The following is a 19,767-nucleotide window of genomic DNA, read 5'->3' on the forward strand; positions in this document are numbered from 1 at the left end:
ATGGAGCCTTTCTCCTTAGATTGGTGGGACAATGAAAACAGAGTTCCAAAAAGATTGTTCTCTTGTGCTCCTCTCCACCCAGCATTAAGACCATGAGTTTGGAAACCCCACAGCAAAGAGCTTGGAGGAAGGTTGGCAAGGGTCATTGCATCCCAACCACCCACCTCACCCCAGATCCTCTGAGTAGCTCAAGGTTGTGAGCAGCACAAGTATGCAGCTGGAAGTCAGGAAATCTCTCATCTCAATTATCAGACCAATCTGACCCAATGACATTCACACTAGGTCAGTTGTGTGATTCCTTCCAACAGGGGTATTCAAGAATCCATGATCCTTCTACAAAGCCAAAGGCCTCAGAACAAAAATGAATAGTTACATTAAAAAAGTAAACAATACTATTCAGGGGCCTAAGATCCAAACTTTTTAAAAACATAAAAACAAGGTCTCTGATCAAACTAGAGAAGGACAGTGGAAAAAGGCTCTCTAGGGGCAAAGACCTGATGGGAAGTGGGATTCCTTTTCCAGAGGCCTGTGCTAGATTGTACAGGCCCCAGCTATTCTGCACGGGGTTCTCAGGTAGTTTGGGGGCCACAGGCAGGCAACACTGAGGATGCCTGTGAATGACTGGAATTGCTTGTTCCCATTCTGATTCCTGTGTTTGCAGTTTCTGCACTTGTAGAGTGGTATGAGCTTTGTGCTTAAACAAATAGGATTCAGTCTAGGCTCTACCACCTACCCACCACATGACTGTAGATAATTCCTTAACCCCATTACCCCATGCTTGTTTTATCTGCTTAAATGATACAACAACAGAACCTGACTCATGCAGTTGTGACAAGGATTAAATGAGATAATGCATGTGAGGTAGCATTCAACAAGTGGTAACTGGAATATTTGTGCATGGTGCATTCTTTTGTCCGATGCATCACATCTTCAAGAGAGAACATAGCAGAGTGGTTAAGAACACTTTTCAGGGACTCTAGAGCCAGATCCCAGCAGAATGCCCTTGGGTACATACTGTTTTCTCCACCCTATCTGTAAAATGGAGCTAACAATCCACATTCTCACAGAGGATATGCCTCACAGGTCTGTTGCAAGGATTAAATGAGATACTTTAAAGCCCTTAAGACAGTATCTAAAAGTATTTCTAATATTGTTATCATAGCATCTGATTCATAAAATAAATAATGAATAAATAAATAAACAAACAAACAAACCAAAAAGGTTAAAACCCCTGCTCCAGCTAGAAAGGTCATGGAAAAGTTCAGATAGCTCTTAAATAGAGCTACATACATATCAAGGGTATGTATATTTTCTACCAATGGGAGGCACTCCTGCCAGATTCAAGCCCATATTCTTCTATATGCCCAGGTCCCAAGCTAGAGTCCACATTAGGGTCTAGGAGCTGCATGAGCCCCAAATGTGAGACTGGCGTCCAAGTGGGGAAGATGAGAGGAAAGAACATAAGGTGACTAGGAAGGGCTGCTGTACCCTAAGTCCATTGCTAGCTCAGAGAGTCAATAAATGTTTGAGGAAGGAAGAAAGAAAGGAAGGAAGGAGGGAAGGAAGGAGGGAAGGAAGGAGGGAAGGAAGGAAGGAAGGAAGGAAGGAAGGAAGGAAGGAAGGAAGGAAGGAAGGAAGGAAGGAAGGAAGGAAGGAAGGAAGGAATTGTACTGAACCCAAGTGAAGGAGTACAGGCAGACAGGAGATTCTACCTGGCTTCTGGTGTTAATCTGTTAAACTCACCCTATTTCACAAGGAAGAGAAAAGCCTTTAATTATTTTCCTAATTGTAAGAGCTCTTCACAGTTCTATTATGTGGACTGAGTCTACTTGGCATTAATTATCACCAATGTTAGTAGGTCCTAGAAGGCACTCATGAAAAAGTATGCAGCATTCAGCCAAAAGTACATTTTTTACGACAAATGTAATTTCCAATGACAGACATATTCTGAACTCAGAATTGTGAGTCAGAGTTCTTGTACTCTTTTTTAAATTTATTTTTCAATTACAGTTGACATACAATAGTATATTCGTTTCAGGTATACAACATAGCAGCTAGACATTTATATAACTTACAAAGCAATCCCCCTGATAAGACTAGTACCCACTTGGACCATGTGTAGTTATTACAACATTATTGACTATATGCCCTATGCTGTACTTTACACCCTGTGACTATGTTGTAATGCCACTATGTACTCCTTAATTCCTCCACTTTTTTCACCCTGCCCCTCAAGAACCCCCTCCCCTGCCATTTGGCAATCTTCAGTTTGTTCTCTATCTCTGAGTTTGGTTCTGTTTTATCTGTTCGTTTATTTTGTTTTTTAAGATTCCACATATAAGTGAAATCATATGGTATTTATCTTTCTGTCTGATTTATTTCACTTAGGAAAATACACTCTATGTCCATCCATGTTGTCACAAATGGCAAGATTCCATTCTTTTATATGGCTCAGTGATATTCCAAGTTCTTGCACTTTAAGTCAAAAGCTTCAATATTACAGAAAAGCTCTTTGCCCTTTTTAGCAAATAGACTCAGCTGAAAACCAAGATAGAGACTTGGTACAGGTTTAACCTCAGTTTGACAGAAGCAGGTAGGTAGCATTTTCTGTCTTTCCCTCGGCTTTCTAAAACATGTGGCTGTCCTCACAAAACACAATAAACAACACACAAGGACCTATTAACAGCAGATAACCAAAACAGACTTTCCTGTTTTTGTTCTAACTCCCAGACAAACTGAATTTAAAAACCTAAGGTATTTAATTTTCTGTTTCCTCAGCCATTTCAGCTACAATGCCCAGCCAAGACCGAATTAAAGAATTTGCAGCTTACGTTTTTCTGCTTCCTCTATGCTAGGATACCTCCATCACAGCAATATTGGCATCTCAGGTCCAATAATTCTTTGTGGCTGAGAGCCATCCTGTGCACCACGACGTGTTAAGCAGCATCCCAGACCTCCACCCCCAGATGCCAGTAGCATCCCCCGCCCCACACTGTAACCACCAAAAATGTCTCCGAACATTGTCAGAGTCCCTTGGGGACAAAATCACACCTAGTCCAAGAACACTGCTCTACTCCATAGCAAAGAATTTGAACTCTGATCCGCCCAAAACCAAAAAAGCTTATCAGTTTGACTTCACGTGTTCTAGATTCAAGTTACGCACCTTCCCTGCCCACCTCTCTACCCTTTCCCTCTCAGTTCCAGCACTAACTTCCCACGATGTCCTCCTTTGCAGAGATCACCTCCAAAGGCAAAGGCAAGGCAGAGGTGAGTGGAAGCGGAGGCCTGGAACCTAGCCCGGTAACAAATATTTACAAGGCTCAAACTAGCAAATGGTGTTAGGAACTATATATTATATGTGCACTACATATTATATATCGATACATCATATACATAATATATAGGGGTCCGGCACAAACAACGCCTCTTTTCCATTACAGAGTCTTTTATTACAAAATCATAAGAATGCTGTAATTCTATAACATAACCATATCACACTCAAGCACACCATATAACATTTTAGATAAAATGTTCAAATTAAAACTACAAATTATTACTCCCATATTATTACCCTACCAACCACACTCAAGCAGGCGTTACCTCTGCTGGACCCTGTATATTTTAATATATAGTGTATGTTAATTACAGTGTGATGTATGTTAACTAGCAGTTATATATAACTATGTATATATCATATAACTATGATATATACATATATTATAGTTGTCCCTTGAACAGCATAGGGACACTGACATCCCCATGCAGTTGAAGAGATTTTATTTATTTATTTTTAGAGAGGGGAGGGAGAAAAAGAGGGAAAGAAACATCAGTGCGTGGTTGCCTCTCACATGCACCCCACTGGGGACCTGGCCTACAACCCAAGCATGTGCCCTGACTGGGAATCGAACCAAAGACCCTCTGGTTCACAGGCCAGCACCCAATCCACTGAGCCACACCAGCCAGGACCTATGTCTGACTTTTGACTCCCCATAAACTTAGCTACTGATATCCTGCTCTTGATCAAAGCCTTACTGATAGCATAAATAGTCAATTAACACTTATTTTGTATGCTATGTGTATCATATACTGTATTCTCACAATAACATAAGCTAGAAAAAAAGAAAATGTTACTAAGAAAATCATAAGAAAGAAAATATACGTTTACAGTATTTACTGAAAAAATTCACATATAAGTGGCCCTGGCCAGATGACTAAGTTAGTTGGAGTATCATCCCAAACACCAGAAAGTTGTGGGTTCAATCCCTGCTCAGGACACATACTTAGGTTTTGGGTTCAGTCCTTGGTTGGAGCGTGTACAAAAGGCAACCAATTGATGTTTCTCTTTGACATCAATGTTCCTCTCTCTCTTCTCTCTCTCTTTCTTCTTCTCTATCTCAAAATCAATAAACCTCCTCAGTGATGATAAAATTTACATATAAGTGGATCCTTGCAGTTTAAACCACATTGTTCAAGGGTCAACTGTATACCATTATATTTATCACTATACATATGTCCCTATATATCTCACTATAGAGACAGATAGATAGATGATGAAAGAAAGAAAGAAAGAAAGAAAGAAAGAAAGAAAGAAAGAAAGAAAGAAAGAAAGAAAGAAAGAAAGAAAGAAAGAAAGAGTGTGTGTGCACTGCCCCATAAAGACAAGACCTACCCCAGACGAAAAAGTTAGACTAAACAAGGCTATATTAGGATATGCTGAGCTGCTGCTACAAAGGGGCCTAAATATTCAGTGGCTTCTAAAAGAAAGACCTTTATTACTTTCTGAGTTAACAATCCAGAAGTGAGCAGTCTAGGTTGGTGAAGAGATTCCACTCGGTGAGGCCATTAAGCATGCCCACATTCTTTCCATACTACTGCTTCACCCTGGCATCTTGTCCTCAACTGCATGGTCAAAGCTGTTTTGCTGCAATGTTGCATTCTTACCCGTAGGGAGAGGGGAGAGGGGGTCCAGGGCAAGTTGTCTGGAGTGCAGGGTGAAGAGGGGAGAGTGGAGAGATGGGATGTAACTACACAATCACTCTATGATATGCTAATAAGGGTGTGATCATTTCTTAGCAACATGTCTTTTTTTAATTTTTCAATTACTGTTGACATACAATGTTATATTAGTTTCAGGTGTACAACATGGTGATTAGACTTTACATAACTTCTGAAATAATCACCCTTATAAAGCTAGTACTTATCTGACACCATACATAGTTATTATAATATTGTTGACTATATTCCCTATGCTGTACTTTATATCTCTGTGACTGTTTTTAAAACTGGCAATTTGCACATCTTAAATCCTTTCTCTTTTTCCCACCCATTCCCCAACACCCCTCCCATCTGCCAACCCTCAAAATGTTCTAAAAAAGTTTGCTTTCATCTTGTTTGTTTATTTTGTCTTTTAGATTCCACATATAAGTGAAATCACATGGTATTTGTCTTTCTCTGCCTAACTTATTTCATTTAGCATAAAACCCTCTAGGTTTATTCATGTTGTCACAAATGGCAAGATCTCATTCTCTTATGTGGGTAAATAATATTCCATTAAATGCCCATGTCTTTATCTAATCATCTGCTGATGGGCATTTATGTTACTTCCACATATTGATAATAATACTGCAATGAACATAGGGCTGCATACGTTTTTTTCAAATTAGGATTTTGGTTTCTTCAGATAAATACCCAAAAGTGGAATTGCTAGGTCATGTTTTTAATTTTTTGAGAAACCTCCATATTGTTTCACATAATGGCTGCACCAGTTTACAATCCCACCAACAGTGCATGAGGGTTCCCTTTGTTCAGAAACATTTCTTTTTTATATATTAAAGATTGTATTTATTTATTTTTAAAGAGAGAGTAAGGGAAAGAGAAAGAGGGGGAGAGAAACATCAATGTATGGTTGCCTCTCTCACACCCCCTACTGGGGGCCTGGCCCACAACCCTGGCATGTGCCCTGACTGGGAATCAAACCAGTGACCCTTTGATTCGCAGGCTGGCACTCAATCCACTGAGCCACACCAGCCAGGGCAGAGATATGTCTTAAAGTGACAACCCAGAAACTGCACACATGGTCAAACCTAACTGCAAGAGAGGTTGGAACAATACGGTCTTTTTAAAAAATATATCTTATTACCCTGGCTGGTGTAGCTCAGTGGATTGAGTGCGGGCCTGCGAACCTGACAGTCACGGTTCGATTCCCAGTCAGGGCACATGCCAGGGTTGCAGGCAGGTTCCCTGCAGGCCAGTTCCCAGCAGGGGACGCACGAAAGGCAACCATACATTGATGTGTCTCTCCCTCTCTCCTTCCCTTCCCCTCTAAAGATAAATAAAATCTTTAATATATATAATCTTATTGATTATACCATTACAGTTGTCCCATTTCCCCCTTCATTCCCCTCCACTCTGTACACTCCCTCCCCCTCATTCTCCCCTTTTAGTTCATGTCTATGTGTCACAAGTTCTTTAGCTTCTACATTTCCCATACTATTCTTGCCCTTCCCCTGTCTATTTTCTCCCCACTGTCTATGCTACTTATTCTCTGTACCTTCTCCCCTCTTCTCCTCCTCCCTTGCCCTGTTGCTAACCCTCCATGTGATCTCCATTTCTATGGTTGACTCCTGATCTAGCTGTCCTCTTAGTTTGCTTTTGTTTTAGGTTTGGTTGCTAATAACTGTGAGTTTGCTGTCCTTTCCCTGTTCATGTTTTTTATCTTCTTTTTCTTAGATAAGTCCCTTTAACATTTTATATAATAAGGGCTTGGTAATGAGGAACTCTTTGAATTTGATCTTATCTGAGAAGCACTTTATCTGTTCTTCCATTCTAAATGAAAGCTTTGCTGGATAGAGCAATCTTGGATGTAGGTCTTTGGATTTCATGACTTGGAATACTTCTTTCCAGCCCCTTCTTGCCTGTAAGATCTCTTTTGAGAAATCAGCTGACAGTCTGATGGGAACTCCTTTGTAGGTGACTGTCCCCTTATCTCTTGCTGCTTCTAGGATTGTCTCCTTCATTTTCATCTTGGCTAATGTAATTATGATGTGCCTTGGTGTGTTCCTTCTTGGGTCCAACTTCTTTGGGACTCTCTGAGCTTCCTGGATTTCCTGGAAGTCTATTTCTTTTGCCAGATTGGGGAAATTCTCCTTTATTATTTGTTCAAATAATTTTTCCACTTGTTGTTCTTCCTCTTCTCCTTCTGGTACCCCTATAATTTGGATGTTGGAGCATTTAAAGATGTCCTGGAGGTTCCTAAGCCTCTCCTTATTTTTTTGAATTCTTGTTTCTTCATTCTTTTCTGTTTGATAATTTTTTTCTTCCTTCTGGTCCACTCCATTGATTTGAGTCCCAGTTTCCTTTCCATCACTATTGGTTCCCTGTGCATTTTTCTTCATTTCGCTTAGTGTAGCCTTCATTTTTTCATCTAATTTGTGACTAAAATCAACCAGTTCTGTGAGCATCCTGATCACCAGTGTTTTGAACTGTGCATCTGATAGGTTGGCTATCTCTTGGTCACTTAGAAGTATTGGCTCTGGGGCTTTGAGTTAGTCTTCTGCTTGAGCCATAAAGTTTTGGTCTGTTTGCCCTGTTACATATGAGGGGCAAAAGCTTAGGTGTTCACTGGGTGGTTCAACCCAGTGGCTGGGTTGTTGACTGGGGGCGGGGTCAGAGAGGGAGCAATGGCATTTGTTCTGCTCTCTCATATTTTGGTCCCCTCTGCTGCTTCCCGCAAGCAAATTGGGCCCTTCTGGTGCTGGTTCTGGGTGGGTGGGCTTGTGTTCATCCTAGGACCCTGTGGGTATCTCCAACAAAACTCTCCTGTGAGACCGAGCACCTCTCCCAGCACCTCAACCCCCGAAAGTTTTTCTAATTGGTGCTTTTAGGCTTCATTTCTTGGTGCTGGGGCCCTGGGTTGTGTGGTCTGTCTCACTGTCTGTTTTTTCACCTGGTTTATCTGCGAGTGAATGTGTGACCACAGTCAGCCAGCCACCTTGCACCCTCACTGGGTCTGCCCGTTTCCACCCCAAGCCTGAGATCTGCCAACCATCACCTGCGTGAGTGGGTCAGTCAGGCAGCCACCACTTTTTTCTGCCGCAACCCCTTCTCCACCAGCCGCCGACTCCACCCCTCTTACAAGTCTGGACAAATGGTTTGTGGGACTTCTGTACAGTTCACTTTTCTGTCTGTTTTGGTTGTGTTTTTGTTTCTCAATCTTTGTTGTCCTTAAATTTGGTTATACAAGGAGGTACAGAGTTTTCACTTATGCCTCCATCTTGGCCAGAAGTCCTGCAATATGGTCTTTTATCTGGGCAACATGGCCCAGATAAAAGTTGAGGAATTCCTTCAATTACTGAGAGGAATATGGGGAAATGGATATTGCAGAACAGCTAAAAGAGAGAGAGATACCAAGAAAGTACCTGTTAGGTCGTAATCATTTAGAGTCTATAGACCAACTCCAAATTTTAATGATTACTACCTAAATTTTCTACATCTGTGAGAATGTCTAGTTGAGTAGAATGGGCTTGTTTCTGCCTCTTCTCTTTCTACTGCAGAGGGACAATTCACACCTTGCCCACCTTCAGGCCTCCAGGTACATGCTGTCCTCTCTACCTGAAACTGCTTTCCCCAGTTTGTAACCTGGTTGGCTCCCTGCCACTTTTCTTTGCTCAAGACTCAATTTAGGTGTCACATTCTACTGGTCAGCCTCCCTAAACAACCTCCATTTGAGTTAACATCCCCTTCCTCACATTCTTATGGTGGGAGGCTATGGTGGTTAGAAGGTTAGGCAGGGGTTCAAATCCTAGCGCCACAGTGACAAGTGACATAAGCAAAAGACACAACTTCTCCATGTTAGAGTTCTTCACAGAAACAGAAGCAATACGAGATATAAATATAAACAGATTTATTATAAGAAGTTGGCTCATGTGATTATGGAGGCTGATAGGTCCCAAGATCTGCGGTTGGCAAACTGGGGACCCAGGAGAACAGATGGATTGTATAGTCCCATCCTAAGATGGGACATGGAAATGGGAAGGCCTGAAGGCTTGAAATATAGGGAAAGTTGATGGATGTTTCCATTTGAGCCTGAAGATAGAACAAAAACAAAAACCAATGTTTTAACCCAAGGCAGTTGGGAAGGGGGGTCAGGCAAGAGGAGATTCCCTGTTCTATTCAGGCCCCCACCTGACTGGATGAGGCCTACCCATCCGAGGGAGGGCCATCCACTCTACTCAGTCTACCCATTTGATTGTTAACTTCATCCAGAAACAACTAGAATATGCTTCACCAAATATCTGTGCACCCCATGGCCCTTGACTGAGTCAAGCTGACACATAAAGTGAGCCATCACACTCTCCAAGAGTTGATTTACACATCTGTACAATGAGGGTAACAATGGCGCCCACCTCCTTGGATAGATGGGAAGTTTAGATAAAATCACATTGTGTGGAGCACTCAGCACAGTGAGTGGTCCAGGGGACACATTCCATCCACATCATGCATGTCACTTCCAACAGACCAACACTGACACAAGGGGTTCTCACCCCAGAGACTGTGAGATTCTTGAGGACAGGAATAAGACCATGCCCTCATTAGAAGTTCAATGAATGTTCATTGAAGTCATAAATAATCATGTAATTAAAAGTAACATTTCATATAAAATTTATTGCCAGGTTCCTCAAAAAGCTAAATGTAGAATTACCATGTGCCCCCAGCAACTCCACTGCTATGACTGCACCCAAGAGAATTGAAAGTAGGAATTCGAGTATGAATTTGCACATCCATGTTCACAGCAGAACTACTCACAATGGCCAAGAGGTGGAAACAACCCAAATGTCCCCAACAGAAGAATGGATAAACAAATGTCACTCAGTGGAATGTTATTCAGCCATAAAAAGGAATGAAGTTCTAACACATGTTATAATGTGGGTGAAACTTGAAAACATGCTGAAAGAAACAAAGCACAAAAGTTCATATAACGTATGATTCCATTTTTATAAAATGTCTAGAATAAACAAATCCACAGAAATAGAAAGCAGATATTTCAGGATGATGAAAATGTTTTGGAACTAGATGGAGGTGATGGTTGCACAACATGGTGAGTGAACTAAGTTGCCACTGAATTGTATACTTTAAAAGGGTGGATTTAATTTGTGTGTATTTCACCTCAATTTTAAAAAAAAGCTTGGCCAGGAAAAGGTAGGTGCAAAGTCATCGTGCTGGGTCAGATACTACAATGACAATTCTGAAGGGCCAAAACTTTGGTGCCTACTCTGTTACAAACAGGTTTAAACCAAGAAGATTTCAGCTGTCATTTCAAGGAGAGAGAGAGAGGTCTTCTGTATCAGGCAGAGAGGGGGAGCAGCTCAGCATTTCCATGAAGACTCAGACTGAAAGAACAAGACATTAAGAAGGTTTATGACCTGGCTGGTCTGGCTCAGTGGATTGAGTGCCAGCTTGCAAACCAAATGGATGAGGATTCAATTCCTAGTCAGGGCACATTCCCGGGGTGTGGGCCAGGTCCCCAGTAGGGGGCAACTGAGAGGCAGTTACATATTGATGTTTTTCTCCCTCTCTTTCTCCTTCCCTTACTCTTGATCTAAGAATAAATAAATAAAATATTTTATTTTTTAAAAAAAGGCTTATGAGAGCCCCAGTTCTAAATGTTTCTCTCACTCTTAAGTATCACTCTGCTTCAAGTTCTTTAGCATGATAGCATTTTCCTCTTCAGACCATTCATTCACTCAGTACATAAATACTTATTGAGCACCTACTATTTGCCAAGGACTATTTTAGGTGCTGATAAACAGCTGTGAACAAAACAAAGTCCTTATCCTGATGAGACTTTATGTCTAATACTTGGAAAGATGCACAAATCCCCTGGGGAGCTTGTTAAAGTGCAGATGGGGATTTAGTACACCAACAATCTGCATTTCTGTTATGCTCCCAGGTGAGATTAATGCTTCTGGTCCAAGGACCTCACTTGACTACAAGGATTTGGGGATCAGCATAAAAATAGTCTTTTAACTCAATTATGTCTCACTTTTTTTATTGCTGTTCCCCCATTACTCTCCCCTGCCCCATCCCCCCACCTCCATAGTCAATCAACCCCCATTGTCCATGCCCAGAAGTCCTCTTTTCATGTTTCAATTTTTAGAGCTTCCCCTTGGCCCCTATTCTTCTCCATTCACTGGTCCATCTCTTTGCTATCCTTCATAGGCAAATGTCTTGTTTTTAAAAGGCTAATTAGGACTTCCACCAAGATGGAGGTATAGGTGAAAACACTGTACCTTCTCGCACAACCAAGTTTAAAAACAACAAAATTTTAGTAACAAAAACCGCAGCCAAAACACAGAAAACTGAACTATACCGAAGTCCAACAACGAACCCTTCAGCCAGACCGGTAAGAGGGGCAGAGCCAGTGACTGGCTCCAGGAGCGGGGTGGCGCAGGAAAACTCTGCTGGACAAACCCAGGCACAAGGGTGGCGACTGGCAGATCCCAGGTGTGGGTTTGTGACGGGCAGACCCAGGGAGGGCACAAGGCAGCTGGCTGGTTGACCACGGTCACACATTCACACACAGATAAACCACACAAAGGAACAAGCAGTGAGACAGACCACGGAGACAGACCATGCAGGCCCCAAAGGCAGGAAGCAGTGGAGGGGACCGCTATTGCTCCCTTTCTGACCCCACCCCCACAACCCAGCAACCCAGGCGGCCCAGCCCTGATGAACACCTAAGGCTCCGCCCCTCATACTTAACAGGCAAGAACAGACCAAAACATGGCTCAAGAAGAATTCAAAGCCCCAGAGCCCATAACTCTAAGCGACCAAGAAATAGCCAAACTTTCAGATGCACAGTTCAAAACACTGGTGATCGGGATGCTCACAGAACTGGTTGATTTTAGTCACAAATCAGAGGAATATATGAAGGCTAAACTAAGCGAAATGAAGAAAAATGCACAGGGAACCAATAGTGATGGAAAGGAAACTGGGACTCAAATCAATTGAGTGGACCAGAAGGAAGAAAAAAATTATCAAACAGAAAAGAATGAAGAAACAAGAATTCAAAAAAATAAGGAGAGGCTTAGGAACCTCCAGGACATCTTTAAATGCTCCAACATCCAAATTATAGGGGTACCAGACGGAGAAGAGGAAGAACAACAAGTGGAAAAATTATTTGAACAAATAATAAAGGAGAATTTCCCCAATCTGGCAAAAGAAATAGACTTCCAGGAAATCCAGGAAGCTCAGAGAGTCCCAAAGAAGTTGGACCCAAGAAGGAACACACCAAGGCACGTCATAATTACATTAGCCAAGATGAAAATGAAGGAGACAATCCTAGAAGCAGCAAGAGATAAGGGGACAGTCACCTACAAAGGAGTTCCCATCAGACTGTCAGCTGATTTCTCAAAAGAGATCTTACAGGCAAGAAGGGGCTGGAAAGAAGTATTCCAAGTCATGAAATCCAAAGACCTACATCCAAGATTGCTCTATCCAGCAAAGCTTTCATTTAGAATGGAAGAACAGATAAAGTGCTTCTCAGATAAGATCAAATTCAAAGAGTTCCTCATTACCAAGCCCTTATTATATAAAATGTTAAAGGGACTTATCTAAGAAAAAGAAGATAAAAAACATGAACAGGGAAAGAACAGCAAACGCACAGTTATTAACAACCACACCTAAAACAAAAGCAAACTAAGAGGACAGCTAGATCAGGAGCTGAAACATAGAAATGAAGATCTCATGGAGGGTTAGCAACAGGGCAATGGGAGGAGGAGAAGGAGGGAGAAGGTACAGAAAATAAGTAGCATAGATGGTATGTAGAAAATAGATAGGGGAGGGCAAGAATATGGGAAATATAGAATCTAAAGAACTTGAGACATGTGGTCATAAACTAAAGGGGGGAGTGGTGGAGGCTGGGGGTGCAGGGTGGAGGGGAATGAAGGGTGGAATAGAGCAACTGTAATGGTATAATCAATAAAATTAATTTTAAAAAAAGAATGAAGCCCTTACTATATGAAATATTAAAGCGACTTACCTAAGGAAAAGGTAAAAACTGTGGACAGTAAAATAACAATAAACTCACAACTATCAACAACTGAATCTGAAAAACAAAAATGAAAACAAACTAAAGAAACAACTAGAACAGGAACAGAATCACAGAAATGGAGATCTCATGGAGGGTTATCAGTGGGGAGAATGGGTCAAAAGGTACAGGAAATAAGTAGCATAAATGGTAGGTACAAAATAGACAGCAGGAGGTTAAGAATAATATAGGAAATGGAGAAGCTGAAGAACTTATATGTATGACCCATAGACATGAACTAAGTGGGAGGAATGTTGGAGGGAGGGGTGTGAAGGGTGGAGGGGGATAAAGGGGAGAAAGTGGGACAACTGTAACAGTATAATCAATAAAGTATACTTAAAACATTAAAAAAAATTAAAAAGGCTAATTAGCAGGGTGATGGGGTAATAAAGAGTAGAGGAAGTTGAGTATTATCATGATGGAAGGAGATTTGACTGTGAGGGGTGGGCACACAATGCAATATACAGATGAGGTATCACAGAATTGTACACTTGAAACATAAAATTTCACCTACCAGTATCACCCCAATAAACTTAATTGTAAAAAATAAAAGTCAAAAGGCAAATTATAGTGCCTTCTGAGCTATGTCTACCTCAGAGTTTCTCTTTGTACAGTATTACGATGCTACAACACTCAAGACTGGGCCATTCTTTGCTGTGGAATTGTCCCGTGCATTAGAGAATGTGGAACAACATCTCTGGCCTCCACCTACTGGATACCACAAGCACCCCTCAGGGGTGATGATCGTAAATGTCTCCAGACTTTACCAAATGTCCCCATTGGGGGGTCAAAATTGCCCAGGTTGAGAACTACTGGTCTATTTCTAGCAAACTTTGCCGTGGGTAAAGTTTTACCCTTTGCCATTGGTAAAAGATGTTAGCAATAATTAACCCTTATCCCATATTTACCAGGCATAGACATGCAGCATCTCTTAAGTCATTTAATCTTACCAAAAACCTTATTGGGTCCTTTTACCATTCCCTCATAAGGTAGGGAAACTAAGGTACAGAGTGATTGAGTGTCCCAAAGTCACACAACCAATGAATGTGGAGTCAGGATTCGAACCAGGTTCTCTGGCTTCAGAGCCTGCTTTCTTGTGCTTTCTACTGTTCCTGGGATTGTGGGGACCTGTAAGAGCAGATGATGATAATTATGATGATGATGATTAATATCTCTAAAGCTACAACGTGTTGTTGAAGATCTGGAGTCACTGCTCACCAACAAGACTCTGTGGGGAATGAAAGAAAAGAGAGAAGCTGCATCCAATGTCACATCTATTCTGCAGATGGTGGAATCAACTGTTCTAAAAGTTGCCCTGAAAGCCCCAGGCCAAAAAACCCAGAAAGCTCAAAGCGGTGCTGTGGGTAAGGAGACAATAAAGCCTGATACTCACAGGGCTGGGGTGGGTGTGCTGATTACTAGCTGGGTTCTGGATTAAGCAATTGGAAAAATATGTAAATACACTGCATGGGTCTATTTATATAAAATGCAAGAAAATGCAAACTATTCTATAGCGACAGGGAGAGGTGGGTAGAAGTGTGAAAACTTTGGAAACTTGGGGGTCATGGAAATGCTCGGTACCTTGATTGTTGTGATGGTTGGACAGGTGAATACACCAATCAGACTCATCAATTCTACATGTTGATGTACAATCAATTACGCCTCCAGAGAGCTGTTTTTTAAAAAAAAATTTTTTAAAGATTATCCATAGTTTCCAATCCCAGTGAGCCTGGAATTTGGGCTTAAAAATAGTTTTTAAATCTAGTGCCTGCATAATCTAATGGCACATGTCAGAAGAAACATCTTACTACATATTTTAAAAATGAAAATCCTTTTGCCCCAGCCAGATGGCTCACCTGACTGGGATGTCATCTCATATACCAAAGTGTTATGGGTTCAATTTTGGTCAGGAAACACACCTGGGTTTTGGGTTCAGTACTGGTCAGGACGCATTCAGGAAGCAATCAATCAATCAATGTTTCTCACTTCGATGTCTCTCCCTCTCTCTCCCTCTTTCTCTCCTCTAAAATCAATGAACATGTCCTCCAGTGAGAATTTTTAAAAGATGAAAATCCTTTTATTGCACTTGTCATACATGTCACATGACCATGTGAGGTGACATTAGTTAGCTTGACTGTGGTCATCATTTCATTAGGTATACACATGTAAAATCATATTGTACACCTTAAATACACAATTTTTATTTTAAAAAACAAATAAAATACCATAGCAAAACCAAGTATTAAATTTTTAATTAGGAAAAACATCAATGAAACTGTATTCAGACCAGCCCAATCAGCCCACAACCCTGTCTTCCAGTCCTGTGCCTAGTGAGGCACCTGCTTGATGAAGAGACACATGTTTGTTGTGTATGTGACCTTTTACATGCCACTGCACACCCTGCTTCATCACTCCTCATCTCACTAACATCTCTCCATGTAAACTGTGTTTAGCGTCATTACCTACATTATTGTCTTCAAGTGACTTATAGGCTTAGGCTTGCATTGTATGAGAGCAAGTGCATAATTTATTTTCCTGTCCTGGGAAAATGTGGGTTTTTGCCAAACAACCCTGTGATAAAGACCACTAAACATTATCTGTGTGTATTTGTTAGGTGTTTTCTTAGGATAAGTTCATAAAGAAGGAGTTGTTAGACCAAGAAGAAAAAACATTTCGGACTTTTGATACATATCACTATTTTGGCCTCCAGAAATGTTTGCTGTGCTTTTATTCAGCTCGAGGAAACCAAAGGATTGGTGTATGCCTAACTATTCTTGTTTTTACCAACCTGGCTGATAAAATATGCTCTATAAAAGTAATAATAATAAAAATGAATTCAAAAAATTAAACCTAGTGCCTAACCATCTTGAAAAACTGGAATCTGGACACTTGCATTCTAAATTAAACTATTTTCTAAATTACAGGTAACGCTCACCTTTCCTGATTTTGCCAGGTTCTAATTGGCTGATCAGTAACTAGTGCCCTTACCTCACTTGGCTTCGGTCCCCTCATCTATAAAATGGGATATTAGTAGTGCCTATAATGTACTTAGATCCAGGTCTTATAACTATGATTATGATTATTTTATTTTCCATATGTTATTAATAAAATTTTATTTAAGTAGCATTCTTTTTTATATCCCTATAATCATATCATTCTTTGTTATTCTGTTACTTGCCTTGTTTAGCTTTTAAACATATACAAAAGGGGACATAATTAACACCCTGCTGCATCTAGCACCAATTTCCAACTCGTGCAGCCAGTCATCTTTTTAAGCTAAATATTTTCATGAGCTTGTTTCTTCATTGCAATTCTTCCATGACTTATAAGGACCCTTAATTTCTGAACTACAGTTTCCTCATCTGAATAATGGCCCCTCATGGGGTTATATGAGGCTGCCAGAAGATGACAAGGTATAAAGCTCTTAGCCAGTGCCTGGCACCACCTACACATCCAGTAAACACAGCCCATTCATGTTGCTGTGCACATTTTTAAAGGTTATAATAACAGTAAACTTGTCCAATGCTTTTCTCACCAGCTATTGAAAGTCAAGTTGTTACAGACAATTGCTCCAAGGAGAGAAAGATCTTCAACTTCAATGTGCAAATGAACTCACTGGACATCGATTGCAATGACATCATCCAGGGAAACATACAAGGTACATGTGGTGGCTGCATTCAGAATCCCTAAGACACACAGCAGCATCACTGCGTGAGTCATGAAGAAACTTCCCAATAGGCTCCCACCAGATAGGTTTGTTACCCTAAGATTGTGTCATTTGAGACTTTTCCTTAAAAAGAAAAAAAAAGACATCTTCCCAGAGAGGAAGCTTTCTATTCTTCAGCATGGAAGAGACTTCTTTGAAATTTGGGTGCTGTTCTGTTTGTGTCTCACTTGGGTTCACCCAAAGCAGTTTCTAGGACAATTGTAGGGGTCCAGTGTAAGGAGTTTGTTCAGGAGGTGATCCCAGGAAGCAGCAGTAAGCGCATCAGGGTTCCTTGGAAGAAACACAACCTATCAAATGTGTGTGTGGAGAGAGACAGAGACAGGTTTCAAGGAATTGGCTCATAGGATGGTGGTGGCTGGCAAGTCTAAAATATAGCCAGGGAAGAGCTGAGTACGTAGCTCAAGTCCATAGACTGTCTGGAGACAGGATTTCCTCTTCCTCACGGGAGGTCAGTCTCTTGATTAAGAACTTTATCCGATTGGATGAGACCCACCCAGATGATGGAGAATGAGCTGCTTTACTCAAAGTGTAACTATTTTAAATGTTCTTCTCAAGGCCCATCCACACTGCTGCAAATGGCTGAGTAGTATTCCATTGTATGTGTGTACCACATCTTTGTTATCCATGGATGGAGCTTGAAAATAGCATGCTAAGCAAAATAAGTCAGTCAGAAAAAGCTAAGAACCATATGATTTCATTCATATGTGGGACATAAAACTGAAAATCATGGACACAGACAACAGTATGGTGGTTACCAGAGGGAAGGGAAGAAGGTAGTAAAAAGTAAAGGGGGTCAAATATATGGTGATGGAAGGTGATTTGACTTTGGGTGGTGGGCACACAATGCAATGTACTCATGTACCATAGAAATGTACACTTGAAACCTATATAATCTTATTAATAACCAATGTTACCCCAATAAATTTAATTTAAAAATAAAATAAATAAGCTATCACTATAAAATTCAAGCAAAAAATAATTTTTTAAAAAGATGCAAGTAAATAAATGTTAATCTCACCTAAAAAATACCTTCACAGTAACATCCAGATTGGTGTTTGACAAAATATCTGCATGCCACGGCCTTGCCACAGTGACACATAAAATTAACCACCCCAGCTGGGAAAAGAGGAAGTGAGGATGTTTTACTGCCAGTGGTAACCAGGGCTCAATCCTACTGTGTTAGCCCACTTGAGGAGAGGGAACTGGGTCATGTATCCACCTGCTCTGATTTTCACCACCAGGTGAGGGCCCATCTGGGTGGGCTCAGAGCCTTCCAGAGCCTTCCAGTCTGCCCTGGGTGTAGGTCAAACATTCACTTGGGGAAAGCTTCCAGGCGGAGTCTCAGCTGCTCGAGGTAGAATCCATCAGCATGTAAAGAAAGCAGAGGGCCCCTGCTACAGCCTGCACACAAAGAGCAGATTTTTACTATCACTGTCCCAGTATTACCAGCCTCTCTGATTTTATTTAAGGAAGAAACAAGAAACGAATTTAGCTTTACTTGTGTCACATTGTCTAGTCACTTTTTTCTTTTTTTCCTCTTTTAATTACAATTGACATTCAGGATTATATTAGTTTTAGGTGTACAACATAGTGGTTAGACACTTATATAACTTACAGTGATTCCCCCCTATAAGTCTAGTATCCACATGACCACACATATTACAATATTATTGACTATATTACCTGTGTTGGACTTTACATCTCTATAGCATGATAAATAGGGTCCTGAAATCTAATCATGTAAACATGGGTACAGTTGTCTGTAACTATTCACCAACAATCTCAAAGGAAAGACAGTAAAACACAGCCAGCAAACCACTTTCTAATCTGAGAAAACTTCATGAGACAATTATTTTCTGTCACTTTCCCCCCTTCCTCAAGAAGATTGAGAACTTGAATCTGCCTTCGTTTGAGAAGGGTCCAGGCAGAGGAGGAAAGCCAACTTCCAACCACAAAATTTCACAATTATATTGTCATCATGTTTGTCCGTAACTCACAATTTGTAGAGTGTGCAAGACTTCACAGTGCAGACTAAACAAATTACATCTTCAGCCCAGTTTGCTCCTTGGTCACATGTCAGGGTGCTGGGGGCCAGGATTTCAACATATGGATTCAGGAGGACACAGCTCAGCCTCTAACAACTATCTGAGCTGAATTGTTTAATTAAATTACAGACATCACAGTGTGATTCCGTGTTCTCTGAGGAGTACCTGGCATAGCCATGCCCAGCAGCAGACTATTTATCACACCCTAATGGACCCTGTATCTCACCTCTGAGCATTTGCATTAGCTGTTTCTCTGCCAGGAATGCCAACATCACTTCGCTGGGTGAACTTTGACTCTTCTTTTAACACAGCTCAACTTTCACCTCATCTGTGATTCCTCACAGGACTGCCCACTTCCCTCACAGCACCCAAGTCAGGCCCTCCCTCCTCTGTGCCACCCCCAGCATCCTGAACCTGCCTTATCATCCTGTCTCCTCCACTGCAATCTGATTTCTTTCAGGTCAGGAACGCCAATTTTTTTCCCTATAGGCATCACACATGGAGAATAATAACAAGTGCTCATCGAATTAAATCCACATTTAGGCTGAAGCCTTAAATTACTAATGAGAGAAAAGAATCCTTTGGTGGGTATATGACAAGCTCACAGAAGGACATTTCTCTGTCCTCAGGCTCTGCAATCCCCAAGTTGTGACAATCAAAAATGCCTCCAGGCATTGCCTGGTGTCCCCTGACAGGGCAGAATCATCCTCAATTGAGAACTGCTAGTCTACAGCTACCTTGGAACTTATCTCCAGAGACCATTTTAAGATTGAAAGCGAGAGCTATTAAATTACACCAGGTGAGAACTGGGACTATGTAGGTAATTGGAGATGTGACACACCCTCTCCCTCCACCACCACCACCACCATCCCCATCGCCAACAAACCATCTCACAGACCAAACCCAGG

At 41.2% G+C, this 19,767-nt stretch overlaps 1 protein-coding gene across 1 annotated transcript in view; it reads left to right on the forward strand.

Moving 5' to 3' along the window:
• The window catches only part of ADGRE3 (adhesion G protein-coupled receptor E3), a 66,305-nt gene that overhangs the window by 17,219 nt on the left and 29,319 nt on the right, over positions 1 to 19,767 (forward strand). The window contains exons 5-7 of the mRNA XM_037145846.2: positions 3,236 to 3,267; positions 14,268 to 14,451; positions 16,626 to 16,745. Of these exons, the coding sequence (XP_037001741.2) occupies positions 3,236 to 3,267; positions 14,268 to 14,451; positions 16,626 to 16,745 (336 nt within the window). The remainder of the gene's footprint in view (positions 1 to 3,235; positions 3,268 to 14,267; positions 14,452 to 16,625; positions 16,746 to 19,767) is intronic.

Source organism: Artibeus jamaicensis, unplaced genomic scaffold, assembly GCF_021234435.1.
Source record: "Artibeus jamaicensis isolate MK-2021 breed Jamaican fruit bat unplaced genomic scaffold, CSHL_Jam_final contig_3290, whole genome shotgun sequence".
Taxonomy (NCBI): Eukaryota; Metazoa; Chordata; class Mammalia; order Chiroptera; family Phyllostomidae; genus Artibeus; species Artibeus jamaicensis.